Source organism: Equus asinus, chromosome 8 (assembly GCF_041296235.1).
Source record: "Equus asinus isolate D_3611 breed Donkey chromosome 8, EquAss-T2T_v2, whole genome shotgun sequence".
Taxonomy (NCBI): domain Eukaryota; kingdom Metazoa; phylum Chordata; class Mammalia; order Perissodactyla; family Equidae; genus Equus; species Equus asinus.
In genome coordinates, this window is record NC_091797.1 from 77,466,256 (window position 1) to 77,487,278 (window position 21,023).

At 41.5% G+C, this 21,023-nt stretch overlaps 1 protein-coding gene across 8 annotated transcripts in view; it reads left to right on the plus strand.

The window, feature by feature from the left end:
• Positions 1–21,023, plus strand: part of RAD9B (RAD9 checkpoint clamp component B) — a 64,541-nt gene that overhangs the window by 10,472 nt on the left and 33,046 nt on the right. For all 8 annotated transcript variants that reach the window (XR_011505327.1, XM_070516026.1, XM_070516025.1 and 5 more), the window contains exons 6-10: positions 3,078–3,184; positions 16,384–16,490; positions 16,575–16,639; positions 17,461–17,583; positions 18,648–18,888. Coding sequence is in view for 7 of the 8 variants with exons in the window: in XM_070516026.1 (XP_070372127.1) it covers positions 3,078–3,184; positions 16,384–16,490; positions 16,575–16,639; positions 17,461–17,583; positions 18,648–18,888 (643 nt within the window). In the remaining variant the exon portion in view is untranslated. The remainder of the gene's footprint in view (positions 1–3,077; positions 3,185–16,383; positions 16,491–16,574; positions 16,640–17,460; positions 17,584–18,647; positions 18,889–21,023) is intronic.

The window sequence follows — 21,023 nt, forward strand, 5'->3', positions numbered from 1 at the left end:
TAATTTCCAACTTTTTGCTATCACAAACAATGCTGCTAATAGTACATAGGATGGTGTATCAGTTACTTATTTCTGTGGAGCAAATTTCTCCAAAACTTAGAGCTTTAAAAATCCAGACATTGTTACTTCATAGTAATAAGTACAGTTTAGCTGGGTACTTCAGGCTCCAGGTCTCTCCTGAGGTTAAAGTCAAGCTGGCGGCCAGGGCTGTAGGCTCATCTGAAGGCTGGACTTGGGAGGGTTCACTCCCAAGCTTGCTGACGCTGTTACAAGGCCTCAGAAGACCAACTTCCAAGCTCACTCCTGTGGCTGCTGGTAGGCCTCAGTTCCTCACCATGCAGCCCTCTCTCTAGGCTGCCTGGATCTCCTCACAACCTGGCAGCTGGTAATCAGAGAGAGAAAGAGACAGAGAGAACTCCCAAGAAGGAAGCCATAGTCTTTTTGTAACGTAATCTCAGAATGACATTTCCTGGTGTCTGCCATTTCTCTTTGTCCAGCCTACACTTGAGGGGAGGGAATTATATAAGGGGGTGAATACTAGGAGGTGGGGATCATTGGGGGCCATCTTATTGTTTGCCTAACACAGATTGAGCCCTAGAAATGAAATTGCTGGGTCAAAGGCTTAGACAAATTTTAAATTTGCATACATACTGGCTACCAAATTGCTATCTGAAAAGTTTGTACCAATTTACATTTCCGCCAAAGGTGTAAGGAGACCCCTTCCAAGTAAAGGATATGATCAATCTTTAAAAATTTTGCCAGTCTGGGGCCGGCTCCGTGGCTGAGTGGTTAAGTTCGCACGCTCTGCTACGGCGGCCCAGGGTTTGGATCCTGGGCGCGGACAAGGCACCGCTCATCAGGCCACGTTGAGGCGGCGTCCCACATCCCACAACTAGAAGGACCTGCAACTAAGATATACAACTATGTACAGGGGGAGTTTGGGGAGATAAAGCAGGGAAAAAAAAAAAAAGATTGGCAACAGTTGTTAGCCCAGGTGCCAATCTTAAAAAAAAAAAAAAAATTTTGCCAATCTGATAGGTAGAAAATGGTATTATTAGATGCTCTTTATTGTCATGTTTATTCAAAGGAGTTTAAGCATCACCATATATTTATTAGCAATTTATATTTTTATTCCTTTTTGAATTGCACATTCATGTTGTCATTTTTTGTATCAGGTTATTTGATATCTTGTACAACACCTCCCTGTTAACACTGGAAATGTTCCCAAATGAATTTGGTAGGTGTTCCTGACATTTTGGCATCAAGAAACAGTGCTGAGCTAATGTCTAGCATCAGGTTAACACCAACATTACATAAATTCTAAGGATCTCACTGTTATCTAACAGCACCTCAATTTTAAAAGTAGCCCATGGGGCCAGCCCCGTGGCCAAGTGGTTCAGTTCATGTGCTCCGCTTTGGCAGCCCAGGGTTTTGCCAGTTCAGATCCTGGGCATGGACATGGCGCCGCTCATCAAGCCCTGCTGAGGTGGCATCCCACATGCCACAACTAGAAGGACCCACAACTAAAAATAGACAACTATGTACCAGGGGGCTTTGGGGAGAAAAAGGAAAAATAAAATCTTTGAAAGTAGCCCAAAACCTACAATGCAATAATAAAAAGATAAATAACCTAGCTAAAAAATGGGCAAAGGATTTGGATAGACATTTTTCCAAAGAAGATATACAGATGGGCAGCAAGCACATGAAAAGGTGTTCAGGGGCTGGCCCTGTGGCTGAGTGGTTAAGTTCTTGCGCTCTGCTTCGGCAGCCCAGGGTTTCACCGGTTTGGATCTTGAGTGCAGACATGGCACTGCTCGTCAAGCCATGCTGAGGCAGCGTCCCACATGCCACAACTGGAATATACAACTGTGTACTGGGGGGCTTTGGGGATAAAAAAGGGAAAAATTAAAAAAAAATCTTAAAAAAAAAGAAAAGATGTTCAACATTATTAAGTCATTAGGGAAATGCAAATCAAACAACTTTAAATCTGATTTGTGCAGTATGTGAATATATTTCAAGAAAGCTCTTTCTAACAAGGGAGCCCAGATGAAAGGGCATTTGAGATATCAAGACAACCTTGAAAGTAATAGGTAATATCTAGGGCAAGTAACAAAGGGAAAGAGAATTTAGGCAGCAGGCTGCTTGTAAAGCTCTGCCCCTCAACTGGGTCTCCAGCATAGTTCACCCCAGTTCTATTTGAACAGCTCTGTTTTCTACTATCTCCCATAGGAGTATGATCTCAGGCTGTTTTTCTTTTGTTTTTTGGCTTTTTTTGAGGAAGATTAGCCCTGAGCTAACATCTGCCACCAATCCTCCTCCTTTTGCTGAGGAAGACTGGCCCTGAGCTAACATCTGTGCCCATCTTCCTCTACTTTATACGTGGGATGCCTGCCACAGCATGGCGTGCCAAGCGGTGCCATGTCTGCGCCTGGGATCCGAACCAATGAACCCCAGGCCACTGAAACAGAGCTTACGAACTTAACCACTATGCCATTGGGTTGGCTGCTCAAATTTTTTAAAAAATATATTGGGTATATAAAAACATAGAATTAGAGACATTTTGTTCTAGTGTTTGGTTTATCCTGCAGTTTTCACATGTTTTACTAAGAATATATTTTACTGGGGGCTGGCCCCGTGGCCGAGTGGTTAAGTTCACGCGCTCCGCTGCAGGCGGCCCAGTGTTTCGTTGGTTCGGGTCCTGGGCGCGGACATGGCACTGCTCGTCGGGCCACGCTGGGGCAGCGTCCCACATACCACGGCTAGAGGAATCCACAGCGAAGAATATGCAACTATGTGCCGGGGGGCTTTGGGGAGAAAAAGGAAATAATAAAATGTTTAAAAAAAAAAAATAGAAGAATATATTTTACTATTCTCTTGGCTTTCAAATGAAGTGACAATTTTAAAATATACTAAAAATAAAGCAGTTCATATAGAAGAAAGAAGGTAGGTCTTTTGGGTAAATTTTTCTAAATCCAGGCGAACTAACCTATGTATTTCCATATTAGAGATTTGAGTCCTATTTAATAAGATTATTTCTATTCGTTTGCAAATAATGTAATTTTTTTCATTATTTATAGAGTGCTTGCTGAAGCAATTGTTCTTTTTACATCGAGTCAAGAGGAAGTTACTCTTGCCGTTACTCCATTCAATGTTTGCATTAAGAGTTCTAATGAGGAATCAATGGGTAAGGATTCTATCTGTCATGGTGTTTGATGGAATATTACTTCCTGGCTTTCTTGAATACTAAGTATACAGTAAATATTAGTGGCATAATATTTATTCTTGTTAAAAAAGCTCTAAGATGTAGAAAGATCATTAAAATTTTCAAGAGATCCAGGAAGGTTAACACAATCAGTAATTAAAAATGCTTGGCTTTGGGCCGGCCCAGTGGTGCAGCAGTTAAGTGCTCACGTTCCGCTTTGGCAGCCCGGGATTCACAGTTCAGATCCTGGGTGCAGACATGGCACCGCTTGGCACGCCATGATGCAGTAGGCATCCCACATATAAAGTAGAGGAAGATGGGCACAGATGTTAGCTCAGGGCCAGTCTTCCTCAGCAAAAAGAGGAGGATTGGCGGCAGATGTTAGCTCAGGGCTAATCTTCCTCAAAAAAAAAAAAGAAAAACAACAAAGAAAAACTTGGCTTTGAGATTCAGGTTGTTTTAAAATTGGGAGAATGGTTACTGAGAAAAATATATTTTCAGTTAAGATTTTAAGGTCTCTTTCTCATCCTGTCATCCTTTGTGTTTAGCGTAAAGAAAAATTAAGAGGGCAGCAATGCAATTGAGATGATCTTTGACCACATAAGAATAAAAAGTTATAAAAAGTAACTTTGAATTAGAAATGTAAGGTATTCCAGGCTTAAGTTGAGTCAGATGACTTTTTTAGTGTTTAGTTTGTGCCAGGTTCTATTCTAAATGGTTTACATTTCTGGATTCATTTGATCTTCATAACAACTCTGTGATGCAAGTACTATTATTATCCCCGTTTTCCATATGAAGAAATTGGAGCACAGAGAAACTGAGTGACTTGTCTGGTGTCACACAGTAAGTGGTGGATTATGATCTGAATACACAGCTGGGCCCCAGGCCTCAGACTCGTTCCTGCTGTGCTATTATTGCTTCTCTCAGGTCTTGTGCAGCATTTTCTTTTGGCACTCAGGAGTGCATGATCTGGAAAATATATGCTTGGCTAGTGAAGGGTCTGTTTTATATTCCATAAGGCCATCTCAATAAAGATGCCATTTGGTAACCAGGAGACACTGTCCCTCATGGGCAGTTTTCCAATGAGTACTTATAGTTATGGTTGACTGGGGACCCAATTGTTTAATTTTATTATCGAACTTACTCTATGCTACTACACTGGGAGTGACATGAGCCTTCTTGTTTGAGGTGAATATATGTGTAAGATATTGTTTGGTCCTTTTAAAAAATATATACCATTTATCCTTTGTCCTTACACTTATATAATTCATATTCATTGAAGAAAATTAAAAACAAAAAAAATCACCTGAAATCCCACTCTCCAGAGACAAGCACTTTTCATAGTTTGGCATGTTGGCTCAGGGTGAATCTTCCTCAGCAATAATAATAATAATAATAATAATAATAATGGCTTGGTACATCTTCTTCTATCCTTTAGACCTAACAACAGGGGATTGGTTGAGTGAAGGTAATGAAATACTATGAAGCTCTTAAAAGTAATGTTATATGTGTGTATGTACATTCCTTTCTCCCTGAGTGTGTATATCAGAGATGTTTGTTGAAGCTAATTTTGTAGGGAAAAACATAAAACACTGATACACACAAATAATTAGAAAAATGTACTTGTTGACATTCGATATATTATTGAATAGATTATAAAGTGGTATGCACAGTATAATCACATTTTCATTTTTAAAAATACACATAAAAATTGAATAAAATATTAGGAAACAGACTTTAGTCGCCAAGATGGCGCCGTGAGTAGTCCTCTTTGTCTCTCGCCCTTCGAGTCTACAATTATTTGGACACTTATCGCTTGACAAAGGATATCCAGACAGCATCTCAGGACGTCTGAGACACCCACGCGACTATACATCGGAAGGCGGATGGACTTTCCTCCGGGAGGATGTGGAAATAGGTGAGGGCTCTCCGACCCCGACGGGCAGCCTGGTACCCGCAAGCGGCTTTCTTCCAACGGACGCCCCCAGAGGATCCACGCACGTCTAGGGCAGGAGCGAGAACACAACAGAGGAGCGACGGTGGAAACAGGTGACCAGAACCCTACCTAAACCCCCTGCAATTACTCCTAAACGCAGAGGGAAACTTTGGAGTTGCACACCTGAGCCCGCGGGGAGAGTCTCTCCCCGCCATTGGCGGGGGGATCCAGCCTGGTGCTCGGGGCGCCCGGAGGGTCCCAGAGAGAGACACGGAGGGCACGGAGATCTCCCAGCTGCCGTTGCCCGCCCCGTGGGACTAGGGATTGCCGGAGATCTCGGAGAGGACCGGGGCGGGGGGAATTTTCAAAGGCCGGTCCTGCGACCCGGAGGGGAAGCGCCGGAGCTCCGCCCGGTCAGCAGACAAAACTCTCTGTCTGCCATTAGCAGAGGGGCCACGCTGAGCATTCACGGCTCCGGGAGAGGCCCGGAGAGAAGCCCTGAGGGCGGGGCGACCCCCAGCTGCCGTTGCCCGCCCCGTGGGGCTAGGGATTGCCGGAGATCTCGGAGAGGACCGGGGCGGGGGGAATTTTCAAAGGCCGGTCCTGCGACCCGGAGGGGAAGTACCGGAGCTCCGCCCGGTCAGCAGACAAAACTCTCTGTCTGCCATTAGCAGAGGGGCCACGCTGAGCATTCACGGCTCCGGGAAAGGCCCGGAGAGAAGCCCTGAGGGCGGGGCGACCCCCAGCTGCCGTTGCCCACCCCGTGAGGCTAGGGATTGCCGGAGATCTCGGAGAGGACCGGGGCCGGGGGAATTTTCAAAGGCCGGTCCTGCGACCCGGAGGGGAAGCGCCGGAGCTCCGCCCGGGCAGCAGACAAAACCCTCTGCCTGCGGTTAGCAGAGGGGCCACGCCCAGCATTCACGCTCCGGCAGAGGCCCGGAGAGAAGCCCTGAGGGCGGGGCGACCCCCAGCTGCCGTTGCCCGCCCCGTGGGGCTAGGGATTGCCGGAGATCTCGGAGAAGACCGGGGCGGGGGGAACTTTCAAAAGGCCGGTCCTGCGACCCGGAGGGGAAGCGCTGGAGCTCCGCCCAGGCAGCAGACAAAACTCTCTGTTTGCTATTAGCAGAGGGGCCACGCTGAGCATTCACGGCTCCGGCAGAGGCCCGGAGAGAAGCCCTGAGGGCGGGGCGACCCCCAGCTGCCGTTGCCCACCCCGTGAGGCTAGGGATTGCCGGAGATCTCGGAGAGGACCGGGGCCGGGGGAATTTTCAAAGGCCGGTCCTGCGACCCGGAGGGGAAGCGCCGGAGCTCCGCCCGGGCAGCAGACAAAACCCTCTGCCTGCGGTTAGCAGAGGGGCCACGCCCAGCATTCACGCTCCGGCAGAGGCCCGGAGAGAAGCCCTGAGGGCGGGGCGACCCCCAGCTGCCGTTGCCCGCCCCGGGGGGCTAGGGATTGCCGGAGATCTCGGAGAAGACCGGGGCGGGGGGAACTTTCAAAAGGCCGGTCCTGCGACCCGGAGGGGAAGCGCTGGAGCTCCGCCCAGGCAGCAGACAAAACTCTCTGTTTGCTATTAGCAGAGGGGCCACGCTGAGCATTCACGGCTCCGGCAGAGGCCCGGAGAGAAGCCCTGAGGGCGGGGCGACCCCCAGCTGCCGTTGCCCACCCCGTGAGGCTAGGGATTGCCGGAGATCTCGGAGAGGACCGGGGCCGGGGGAATTTTCAAAGGCTGGTTCTGCGACCCGGAGGGGAAGCGCTGGAGCTCCGCTGGGCAGCAGACAAAACTCCCTGTCTGTCATTGGCAGAGGGGCCACGCCCAGCATTCACGGCTCCGGGAGAGGCCCGGAGAGAAGCCCTGAGGGCGGGGCGACCCCCAGCTGCCATTGCCCGCCCCGTGGGTCTAGGGATTGCCGGAGATCTCGGAGAGGACTGGGGCTGGAGAGAGTTCCAGAGACCCAGCTTAGTAGCCTAGGGGGAAACCCTACAGGCTCACAGCAGCCTTAGGGAAAGCCTCTGCACAGCACCAGTAGAAGGCACCCAGCCGCCAGCCACAAGGCTGGAAGACCCCAGGGCAAAAGCAGCATAACTAGGTGTACTAACCACAGACTGTAGAAGATGCCAATAGCTCTCCTGCGACCTATAGAGGACAAGTGAGATTTGGTGGGGGCCGACAGCAACGGAGCGACAAATATAAGTGATCCCACCCCTGGCTGCTGGAAAAGCCCATAACACCGTTGCAGACCCCAAGGAGAGAGCACATCTAGGTGGGCTGCAACAGTAGGCACCCGCAGCCTGAAGCCCCCCTGTGACGGCCCCCACAGCAGAGGAGGGAATCCAAAGGGCCACTGTGGCTACGAAGAGGGGCCCAGGCCCAGTTAGCAACTACGGACAGGGTTCCTGGTTGGTGAAATATAAACAGCTGCTCCTCCCACCGCAGCAGCTGAAACAAGTGAAAGGAGCAACTAAACTCTATCTCCATGCGGAGGCACAAATCAACAACATCAAGCAATATGAAAAAATACATCAAATCTCCAGAACAGAAAGAAAGCAACAAATACACAGAAAACAATCCCAAAGAAAATGAGATGTATAACCTAAATGACGATGACTTCAAAACAGCCATCATTAAGATTCTCAATGAGTTAAGAGAGAATTCTGACCGACAACTCAACGAGTTCAGGAGCTATGTCACAAAAGAGTTTGATACGATAAAGAAGAACCAAACAGAAATATTGGAAATGAAGAACACAATAGAGGAGATTAAGAAAAATCTAGATGCTCTGAACAGTAGGGCCGATAATATGGAGGAAAGAATTAGCAATTTGGAAGATGGCAATATAGAATTGTTGCAGGCAGAGGAGGAGAGAGAAGCAAGACTTAAAAGAAATGAAGAAACTCTCCGAGAATTATCAGACACAATTAGGAGATGCAACGTAAGGATTATAGGTATACCAGAGGGAGAAGAGAAGGAGAAAGGGGCAGAAAACCTATTCAAAGAAATAATGGCTGAGAACTTCCCAAATCTGGTGAGGGAGATGGATCCTCAGGTGACAGAAGCCAATAGATCTCCAAACTTTATCAATGCAAGAAGACCAACTCCACGGCATATAGTAGTGAAGCTAGCAAGAGTCAACGACAAGGAGAAAATATTAAGGACAGCCAGGCAAAAGAAACTAACCTACAAAGGAACCCCCATCAGGCTATCAGCAGATTTCTCAGCAGAAACTTTACAGGCTAGAAGAGAGTGGAATGATATATTCAAAAATCTGAAGGACAAAAATCTACAGCCGAGAATTCTCTACCCAGCGAAAATATCCTTCAAATACGATGGAGAAATAAAAACTTTCCCAGACAAACAAAAATTAAGGGAGTTCATTGCCACAAAACCTCCTCTTCAGGAAATCCTCAGGAAAACCCTCTTTCCTGAAAAATCCAAAAAAGGAAAGGGGCTACAAAACCAAGAGCAGAGGAGATAAGTAGAAGGACAACAACAGAGAGTAGTAGCTCTACATCAGAACAGATTAAACCATGGGACGAGAAACAAAGGAAACTGAAGAAAACCGGAAAACAAGACACAAAATGGGAGTGGTAGGCCCCCACGTCTCAATAATCACTCTAAATGTAAATGGATTGAACTCCCCAATCAAAAGACACAGAGTGGCAGGATGGATCAAAGAACAAGATCCAACAATATGCTGCCTCCAGGAAACACACCTCAGCCCCAAAGACAAACACAGACTCAGAGTGAAGGGATGGAGAACAATACTCCAAGCTAATAATGAACAAAAGAAAGCAGGTGTCGCTATACTAATATCAGACAAGGTAGATTTCAAAGCAAAACAGATAAAGAAAGATAAAGAGGGACAGTATATAATGATAAAAGGGACTCTCCACCAAGAAGACATAACACTTATAAATATATATGCACCCAACACAGGAGCACCAAAATTTGTAAAGCAACTCTTAATAGAACTAAAAGAAGACATCAACAACAATACAATAATAGTAGGGGACCTCAACACACCATTAACACCAATGGACAGAACATCCAGACAGAAAATCAACAAGGAAATAATAGAATTAAATGAAAAATTAGACCAGATGGACTTAATAGATATATATAGAACACTTCATCCAAAAACAGCAGGTTACACATTCTTCTCAAGTGCACATGGAACATTCTCAAGGATTGACCATATTTTGGGAACCAAAGCAAACATCAATAAATACAAGAGAGTTGAAATAATATCAAGCATCTTTTCTGATCATAACGCTATTAAACTAGAAATCAACTACAAGAAAAAAGCAGAGAAAGGTGCAAAAATGTGGAGACTAAACAACACGCTTCTCAACAAACAATGGATCATTGAAGAAATTAAAGAAGAAATCAAATATTATCTGGAGACAAATGAAAATGAGAACACGACATACCAAATCATTTGGGATGCAGCAAAAGCAGTCCTAAGAGGGAAATTCATCGCAATACAGGCTCACCTCACTAAACAAGAAAAAGCTCACGTAAGCAACCTCAAACGACACCTAACAGAACTAGAAAAAGAAGAACAAACAAAGCCCAGAGTCAGTAGAAGGAGGGAAATAATAAAAATAAGAGCAGAAATAAACGATATTGAAACAAAAAAGACAATAGAAAGGATCAATGAAACAAAGAGTTGGTTCTTCGAAAGAATTAACAAAATTGACAAACCCCTAGCCAGACTCACCAAGAAAAGAAGAGAGAAAGCGCAAATTAATAAAATCAGGAATGAGAGAGGAGAAATCACAACAGATACCAATGAAATACAAGAGATCATAAGAGAATACTATGAAAAACTATATGCCAACAAATTGAACAACCTGGAAGAAATGGACAAATTCCTAGACTCCTACAATCTCCCCAAACTGAATCAGGAAGAAATGGAGAATCTGAATAGACCAATCACAAGAAAGGAAATAGAAACGGTAATCAAAAACCTTCCCAAAAACAAGAGTCCAGGACCAGACGGCTTCTCTGGAGAATTCTACCAAACATTCAAAGAAGACTTAATACCTATTCTCCTCAAACTGTTCCAGAAAATTGAGAAAGATGGAGAACTCCCTAACACATTCTATGAAGCCAACATCACTCTGATCCCCAAACCTGACAAGGACAACACAAAGAAGGAGAACTACAGGCCGATATCACTGATGAACATAGATGCAAAAATCCTCAACAAAATTTTGGCAAACCGATTACAGCAATACATCAAAAAGATTATACACCATGATCAAGTGGGATTTATACCAGGGACACAGGGATGGTTCAACATCCGCAAGTCAATCAACGTGATACACTACATCAACAAAATGAAAAACAAAAACCACATGATCATCTCAATAGACGCAGAGAAAGCATTCGACAAGATCCAACACCCATTTATGATAAAAACCCTCAGTAAAATGGGTATAGAAGGAAAGTACCTCAACATAATAAAGGCCATATATGATAGACCCACAGCCAACATCATACTCAATGGACAAAAGCTGAAAGCCATCCCTCTGAGGACAGGAACAAGACAAGGGTGCCCACTTTCACCACTCCTATTCAACATAGTACTGGAGGTGCTGGCCAGAGCAATTCGGCAGGAAAAAAAAATAAAAGGAATCCAAATAGGTAACGAAGAAGTAAAACTCGCGTTGTTTGCAGACGACATGATCTTATACATAGAAAACCCCAAAGAATCCACAGAAAAACTATTAGAAATAATCAACAACTACAGCAAAGTAGCAGGGTATAAAATTAACGTGCATAAATCAGTAGCATTTCTATACACTAACAATAAACTAACAGAAAAAGAACTCAAGAACTCTATCCCATTCACAATCGCAACGAAAAGAATAAAATACCTTGGGATAAACTTAACCAAGGAAGTGAAGGATCTATACAATGAAAACTACAAGACTTTCTTGAAAGAAATTGACGATGACATAAAGAGATGGAAAGACATTCCTTGCACATGGATTGGAAGAATAAACATAGTTAAAATGTCCATACTACCCAAAGCAATATACAGATTCAATGCTATCCCAATCAGAATCCCAAGAACATTCTTCACAGAAATTCAACAAACAATCCTAAAATTCATATGGGGGAACAAAAGACCACGAATTGCTAAAGCAATCTTGAGCAAGAAAAACAAAGCCGGCGGAATCACAATCCCTGATTTCAAAACATACTACAAAGCTACAGTGATCAAAACAGCATGGTACTGGTACAAAAACAGGTCCACAGATCAATGGAACAGAATTGAAAGCCCAGAGATAAAACCACACATCTATGGACAGCTAATCTTCGACAAAGGAGCAGAGGGCCTACAATGGAGAAAAGAAAGTCTCTTCAACAAATGGTGCTGGGAAAACTGGACAGCCACATGCAAAAGATTGAAAATCGACCATTCTTTTTCACCACACACCAAAATAAACTCAAAATGGATCAAAGACCTAAAGATTAGGCCTGAGACAATAAGTCTTTTGGAAGAGAATATAGGTAGTACACTCTTTGACATCAGTTTCAAAAGAATCTTTTCGGACACTGTAACTCCTCAGTTGAGGGAAACAATAGAAAGAATAAACAAATGGGACTTCATCAGACTAAAGAGCTTCTTCAAGGCAAGGGAAAACAGAATTGAAACAAAAAAACAGCTCACTAATTGGGAAAAAATATTTACAAGCCACTTATCCGACAAAGGGTTAATCTCCATAATATACAAAGAACTCACACTGCTTAACAACAAAAAAACAAACAACCCGATCAAAAAATGGGCAGAGGACATGAACAGACATTTCTCAAAAGAAGATATGAATATGGCCAATAGACACATGAAAAGATGTTCATCATCGCTAATCATCAGGGAAATGCAAATCAAAACTACACTAAGATATCACCTTACCCCCGTTAGATTGGCAAAAACATCCAAAACCAAGAACGACAAATGTTGGAGAGGTTGTGGAGAAAGAGGAACCCTCATACACTGTTGGTGGGAATGCAAACTGGTACAGCCACTATGGAAAACAGTATGGAGATTTCTCAAAAAGTTAAAAATAGAAATACCCTATGACCCAGCCATCCCATTACTGGGTATCTATCCTAAGAACCTGATATCAGATATCTCAAGAGTCCGTTGCACCCCTATGTTCATCGCAGCATTATTTACAATAGCCAAGACGTGGAACCAGCCTACATGCCCAGAAACTGATGATTGGATAAAGAAGATGTGGTATATATACACAATGGAATACTACTCAGCCATAAAAAAAGACGAAATTGGCCCATTCACAACAATGTGGATGGACCTCGAGGGCATTATGTTAAGCGAAATAAGTCAGTCAGAGAAAGACGAACTCTATATGACTCCACTCATAGGTGGAAATTAGTATATTGAGAAGGAGATCTGATCGGTGGTTACCAGGGAAAAGGGGGGGTGGGGGGAGGGCACGGAGGGGGTAGTGGTGTACCCACAACATGACTAACAAAAATGTACAACTGAAATTTCACAAGCCTGTAATCCATCATAACATTAATAAAAAAAAAAAAAAAACAAAAAAAAAAAAAAAAAAAAAAAAACAAAACAAAACAAAAAAAAAAAAAAAAAAAAAAAAAAAATATTAGGAAACAAAATTCAGCACTTCATTAAGGAGATCCTATACCATGACCATGTGGGATTTATTCCAGAAATGCAAGGTTGGTTCAATATTAGCAAATCCAAGAAAATAAAACACTATATCAATAGATTTAAGGGGGCCGGCCCCGTGGCCGAGTGGTTAAGTTTGTGCACTCCACTTCAGTGACCCAGGGTTTCACCGGTTCAGATCCTGGGCATGGACATGGCGCCGCTCATCGGGTCATTTGGGGCGGTGTCCCACATGCCACAACTAAAAGGACCCACAACTAAAATATACAACTATATAGTGGGGGGATTTGTGGAGAAAAAGCAATAATAATAATAATAATAATAATAATAATAATAAAAAGATATGAATGAAAAAGAAAAAAGTATAGGTGAGTCAAAATTATATCTTTATATCATTCCCATTTGAAATTTTATTCTTATGTCAATTTAGATAAGAACTCTGGTATTTAACATAAACAGTTTGATTTACGTGAGGTGAATTTGTAGCAGATCCTAAATTGTTGAGGAGTTCAAGAGGAATGTATACTTTATTATAAATATCACATTGAATTTATTTTTTAAACATAGCTATTTGAAAATAGTATAGAGATATGGGGGGATCATGTCGGGTAGGAGTAAATTTTGATGGGGCATGGGAGACAAAAAATATCTTTTTTTCCTTCAAAATCATCATTCATTTTTAAAAACAGCTTTATTGAAATATAACTCAGATACCATACAATTGATTCACTTAGAGTGTACAAGTCAGTGATTTTTAGTATATTCAGAGTTGTGCAGTCATTATCACAATCAATCTTAGAGCATTTAAGCATACCCATTAGCAGTCATTTCTCATTTCCTCCCAACCTCCAACCCACCCCGAGGCAACCACTAATCTACTTTCTGTCTCTATGAATTGTCTATTCTGGGGCATTTCATATATATGGAATCACGTAACATGTAGCCTTTTGTGTCTGGCTTCTTTCACTGAGGGTCGTATTTTCAAGGTTGTTCCATGTAGTAGTATGTATCAGTATTACATTTCTTTTTACTGATGAATAATAATCCATTGTATGAATATGCCACATTTTATTTATCTGTTCATCATTTGATGGGCATTTTGGTTTCACTTTTTAGCTCTTATGAATAATGCTGCTGTGAACATTCATGTACAAGTTTTTGTGTGAACATATGTTTTCATTCATCTTGGGTATATACTTAGGAGTGGAATTGCTGAGTCACACAATAACTCTATGTTTAATATTTTGAAAAACTGCCAGACTGTTTTCCAAGGTGGGTATACCATTTTACATTCCCACCAGCAGTATGAGGGTTCTGATTTCTCCACACCCTCACCAATACTCTGTTATTGTTTGTCTTTTGGATTATAGCCATCCTAGTGGGTGTGAAGTGTTGTCTTCTTGTGGTTTTGATTTTCCTTTCCCTAATAACTAATGATATTGAGCATCTTTTTATGTGCTTATTGGTTATTTGTATATCTTCTTTGGAGAAATGTCTGATCAAATCCCTTGCTTGTTTTTCACTTGGGTTATTTGTCTTTTTATTGTTCTGAATACTAGCCCCCTATCATAAATATGATTTCAAATCTTTTCTCCCATTCTGTAGGTTGTCTTTTTGCTTTCTTGATGGTGTCCTTTGAAGCACAAAAGTTTTTTATTTTGATGGAGTCCAATTTATTTGTCTTTCTTTTGTCCCTTGTGCTTGTAGTGCATCAATCGTTTTTTAAATCATAAAAGAATATGTAATAAAGGAATAAAGCCCGTAATGTCTGTATCTTTGATTATCTTGGAATGTACATGTAGTGTTCTAAATGTAAGGCTTCATTATGACAATAGTTGTTGAGAAAAATCCAATAATCCCTTCTTGAATAGAAGACATAGAAGATAGGATTTACCTCTGTTTAAGGAAACATGATATGCAAAAGTCTACATTAAAAAATTGGAGAGCGTATTACTTAGGATTATCTCCAACTAGGAGTGACAGAAAACAAAATAAAATAATCGTGGTAGATGTGGCTACTCCACAATCATCAAGGCACCAGGTGTTTGTTTCTTGTTTCTCTGGTATCTTTAATAAGTGGCTTCTATTTCATAGTCCACACAGTCATAGCAGCATTATTCATAATAGCCACAGAGTGTCATCAACTTGTAAATGGATATGTAAAATGTGGCATATCCCTACAATTTAATATTATTCAGCAATAAAAAGGAATGGAGTACTGATAGATGCCGCAACATGGATGAGCCTTGAAAACATCATACTAGGAATCCAGGCACAAAAGGCTACATATTGGATGATTCCATTTATACAAAATATCCAGAATAGTTAAATCCATGGAGACAGAAGCTAGATTAGTGGTTTCCAGAGGCTGGGAGGAGGGAGGAATGGGGAGTGATTGGTAATGGATGTGGGTTTTCTTTTTGAGGTGATCAGAATGTTCTGAAATTAGATAGTGTTAATGGTTGTACCACCTTATGAATGTACTAAAACCACTAAATTGTACACTTTAAAATGGTGAAAGTTATGGTATGTGATTATATCTCAATTTAAAATTTTTAAAATTCACTTTTTAAACCATGTTTTATAATTTAGTGTGATACATCTATGTTATCTGTTAATCTCTTTTTAAAAAAAATTTAAAAGTTTTTTTTGCTGTGGAAGATTTGCCCTGAGCTAACATCCACTGCCGATCTTCCTCTTTTGTTTTTTGTATGTGACCCACCACCACAGCGTGGCCACTGACAGACGATGGGTGTAAGTCTGTGTTTGGGAACCGAACCTAGGCTGCCGAAGTGGAGCATGCTAAACTTAACCACTAGGCAACTGGGTTCATTAATATTTTTGAAACAAGATGGGGTATAATGAAATAAGTAAAACATAACTTTGTTATTATATGTAAACTATATTTATAAATAGTAGTTCCCTTTAATAGTACTAACAAAAATAAATTAGTTCTTATGGTATCCTGATTATTTAATTGCTTATAATAAGCCACTATGTTTTGGCATGGCTTAAAATAGTTTATTCTTCTCTCTCATGATTCTGTGGGTTGATGTGGCTCAGCTGGGAAGTTCTCACTTGGGGTCTCTCATGCAGTTGCAGGTAGTGGCAATCACCTGCAGGTCTGGAATCACCTGCAGACATCCAAGGTGGCACACTGACATGCCTGGTAATTGATGCTGGGCTGTTACCCAGAGTGCCTGCACATATGTGGCCTCTCCATTAACTTGGACTTCATATAGCAGGAACTCAGCTTGGTGTCTGAGTTCCAAGAGTGAGTGTTGCAGGATAGAGGAAGTGGACAGAGGATAGAGGAAGTGGAGGCTGCCAGTCTCTTAAGGCCTGGGCCCAGAAACCAGCACGAGGTCACTTCACCATATCCTAATGGGCAGAGCAGTCAGAGAGCCCACCCACTGAGATTCAAGGGGAGAGGATGTAGGCATAGACCCCATCTCTCAATGAAGGAATGTCAAAGAATTTGTGGCTATTTTTAACCTCACACTTAAGGTTATATTTTCATGTTAAAATTTAACAGATACCCCCGGAACTAATTTTGTTGTTTTCCTATAATATTGAACAGATTTGACCAGTTCTGTACACAGTGAGATGTTTGTTGGGCCAGATGAGTTTGACTTCTTTCAAATTGGAGTTGATACTGAAATAACATTTTGCTTCAAAGAATTGAAGGTAAACAAAAATTTGTGTCAAATTAAAATTTTCACTGGTCGTTTTTAATAAAGATTTCATGTTTTTTTCTTCTTTTCCTTTCAGGGAATGCTGATATTTTCAGAAGCCACACATGCTCCTATATCCATTCATTTTGATTTTCCTGGGAAGTAGGTCCTTGGGAACTTTTCTGAGTTTGTTTTTATTTTCCTTTTGTCATATATTAATAATAAAATCCTTTGGATCACTTCAAAATTAATTCATACCTCAGGAATTCCTTAACTTTACTAGCAACACTCATCAAACGGAAATTTTGAAAGATGCCATAACATAGCAATTTTTAATTGGTAATTTGATGGAGAACGATTTATTCTACAGAGTGAAAACATTTGTAAATTTGACATGGTGCTGAATAAATTGCCTAATTAGAAAATTATATATGGCTTAAACAAGTTAAATCTCTATGAAACTATGATACTTTATATGATATTTCAGAACTGAAATTTCAAATGAGATTGAGTTAGGATAGATGTGTTTTGTTTTGTTTTGTTTTTTTGAGGAAGATTAGCCCTGAGCTAAGTCTGCCGCCAATCCTCCTCTTTTTGCTGAGGAAGGTTGGCCCTGAGCTAACATCCGTGCCCATCTTCCTCTACTTTATATGTGGGATGCCTGCCACAGCATGGCTTGCCAAGCGGTGCCATGTCTGCACCTGGGATCTGAACCGGCGGACCCCGGGCCACCGAAGTGGAACGTGTGCACTTAACCGCTGTGCCACTGGGCCAGCCCCAGGATAGATGTGTTTTATGAAATTGGATCTGATGATTTCTAAGGGCCCTCTGGCTCTTAGAACTGTGTTAATTTGTGAAAAAACATAAAGGACTTCTAGTTTTACTGTTTCTTTTTACTCCTGGATTAGTTGTCATTTTCTAATGTTTTCTCAATGCCCATCAGAAAACAAGTGTAATGTTTGCTCTGACTTTGCCTTTTTTAGACCTATGGCTCTAAGTATTGATGATATGTTACTGGAAGCTAACTTTATTTTGGCCACATTAGCTGATGAGCCGAGTAGAGCATCTTCTCCACAATCACTGTGTCTGTCACAGAAACGAAAAAGGTAAGGCCGTGTTTTAATGTCTTTATTGGTTGGGAAAAAGCCATTGCAATCTTATTCTGAAATAATTCAGTGGCATTCATTTAGGAAACAATTGAAGAGAAAAATATTAGAAGATGAGAAATTTTGATTGAATCAGGAAGAGCTATAGTAAGATCTAACTGTAACATAGAAATATCACCAATCTGGCACTAGATATTTGCTTTTTTTCCTTCTGATCAGAATTTAACCAGACTCTCTGGTTTATCTTTGTTGTTACCCAAAGCTCCGTTTTTAGTAGTTGCTTTTTAGGAGTGCTACAGTGTGGAAGTTCACAGGAGAGTCTGTGTTCACTACCTAGAACTCTCTTCTCAAACATGGGGACAGCTATTGTTTGTCTTTTGTCTCTTAAGTAACTTTTTTTTTTCTGGGTGGTGCTTCACTGTAAAAGTAAGATAAAGTTACTCTGGGAAATTTGGAAAATACAGAAAAGTACAAAGACTATAAAAGTAGCATAAAGTTACTATGGGAAATTTGGAAACTACAGAAAAGTATGAAGAAGAGAATCAGAATCACCCACACTTGAACCACGTAGTGATAGCTACTGTTAATGTTTGGCTCACTGTATTTTCTTTCAGACTTTTTATTGTGCATATACTTATATTTTAAAACAAAGTTGGGATCATATAGCATATGTAGTTTTGGATCCTGTTTTTCCCACAAAATATGATGTTGTGAACGTGTTTCAGTGTCACTGATTATGACTTGGAAACATGATTTTTGTGGCTGTATAAAATTTTATCATATAGATGTATAGTAATGTGTTTGATTTTTTTTTGACTTGGCCCTGTTATCATAAGATTGTCTCATGCACACTGGGTTGCTTTACTGAAAAATTCAAATCTGTCTAGAGAATTTCTAAATAATTGTATATGTAAATCTTAACTTTCAACAATTAGTCCCATGTTATTGCAATATATTTCCTAAACTAGTGTTATCATTGTCATCCCCTGTTGTTCCATTGGTTATATAAAAATATGTATTTCAAAGTAAACGGTTCATTCATTTAATCCCTATTAATAACTCAGGTCAGATCTGATACGTTCAAATTCAAAGGCTGGTAAAAATGTAACCAGCAAGGCCCTGGAGCATATCTCGAGAAAAGCGGCACCCAAAAGGCTTTGTCCTAATGAGACGCTAACAGACATCTCTGCCTTGGAAAACTGTGGCAGCCCTCCACTGAAAAGAGTGAGCGGAGACGTTGGTGAAGTACCAGCAAGCAGTGTCAGGCGCGCAGAGGAAGTGCTGGGGTCTCCGTGTCTCAGGAAGGTAACAGAAAACATTGAGACGTGACCAGGTCTCGCTCAGGAATTCTCATCCTCTGTTTCCTTTTGCCCCAGCCCACCCTTAATATCTTGAAAATTAATTCTCTTACGTTTTGATAGAGGAGAGGTGAAGCCAGTCTGAGGTAGAGAAAAGACTGATTTATAGAATGTCAACACAAAATAGTTAAACTGCTCATTGAGTAATTTCTAACAAAATATATTCAAGTGAGGTTTGGGTCACTTGTTTTAAAGAATAAATTATGATTGCTTATAGCATACTTATGTTTGAATGTAAATATCATGCTAAAGTCATGTAACTCGTTTTTTAAAGATTGGCACCTGAGCTGACATCTGTTGCCAATCTTGTTTTTTTTCTTCTTCTCCCCAAAGCCCCCAGTACATAGTTGTACATTCTAGTTGTAGGTCCTTCCAGTTGTTCTGTGTGGGACGCTGCCTCAGCATGGCTTGATGAGCAGTGCTAGGTCCACACCCAGGATCCGAACCTGCGAAACCCCAGGCTGCCGAAGTGGAGTGCGTGAACTTAACCACGGGGCTGGCCCCTAACTCGTTTTTCAAAATAAGTGTCCTTCTAATTCTATTTTTCAAATTTTGTTGGAAATCCTTTATTCATAGTAGTACAAATGTAAATTCCATCCCAACAAACATGACAAATTCCTTCATAGTGGAGTCCCAGTTAATAACATATTATTATTTTACCAGTATTTTACTAGAAGGATAAGCTTACAGAATGCTATAGTGTCAAACCTTATGAAATCTATTGAATTGAAGATAAAGATAATTTATTAGAAACTGAGGTATCTCAAATAATGATAATCTCGATTTTGCATCTTTACATTAATATTTTATTCAAGCTTGTTTTGCTGTTGCTACTATTATTGGTTTGGAAATATGAGTTTCTTAGAATTAGAAATTTGAAAGGAGAAATAATATTTCAAAAAGTCACTATCTTTGGCTGTACAAAAGACCTTTAGGACAAATTGGATAGTAAAGTCCACTTATTATTCAGTTTGATGCCATCACTGTTTATTGAATACCTAGTACATGCCTGGCACTTACGGCAGTTTTCTCTTGTGTATTACTAGCTTGGCCATAAAGTGAGAACCAAAGTCTGTCTTTTCATTATGCAGAAGCATTTTCCCTCGCCTGTCTTTTTGGTCACACATATTGTGCTTACTTACTTCTTCATAGGCAGCAAGAGAAAACACTTTCCTGCTGCTTCACCTCTCTGCAGTCCACTTAGATTGCAGATTTCCTTTCTAGGGAGAGTGACCTTTAGAATTGAAAGCTCCATGGGCCCCATTGCAGCACTCTTTTCTTCAAGTGTCCTATCCTGTCGCTTAAATTCTAAAATGGAAGTTCTATTTTTTTAAAGGAATTATTTGCTTGAATGTGTCAATCTCCTGCAAAACTGAATTTACATTATGGGTAAATTATTTAAGGCCTTATCATCTTCCACCTGAACTACTGTCAGGCTTCTGATTGGCCTCCAGGCCTCCATTCTCCTCCACTCTGGTTCGCCTCCACAGTGTGCAGAAGACTGTCCAAGCCTTCATCCACAACGAGGAATAGGGCTGCAGAGCACGGGCTCTGGAGTTCTGGTTCCTGGATTCAAATCCTGGTCTTGCCGCTTATTAGCTGTGTGACTTGGACAAGTTATTTATCTTTGCCTCGGTTTTCTTATCAGTAAAATCAAGATAATAATAATACTACCCATTACATAGAATTGTTGTGAAAATTAATTGAGCTTATACATGGAGCTGGCACATGGTCAGTGCTCATTAAATGTTAGTTGTCTCCTGCCTTTAAAGCTCTTGGGTCATTCCGTTTCTCCCATGGGATTGCACCGAACTCCTTGGATTCAGGGACTTTCATTGAGGGACTTTCCCTCGGGTATTTGAGGTGATCTTCACAAGGCCACCTTCTTTCTTCCCTCCTGCCCGCAAACAAAACACACTCGGTGCCAGGAAGGGCACGTGGGTTTCCTCTCTGGTAACACCACCGAGCATTTGTCTGGGCAAGCAGTGTTGAGAATGACGCATAGCTGTATCTTCACTTGATCAGCAGCATCTGCCAGGCGCACTGGAGGGCTGTCACCTGTGGACCAGACTAAAGCTGTAG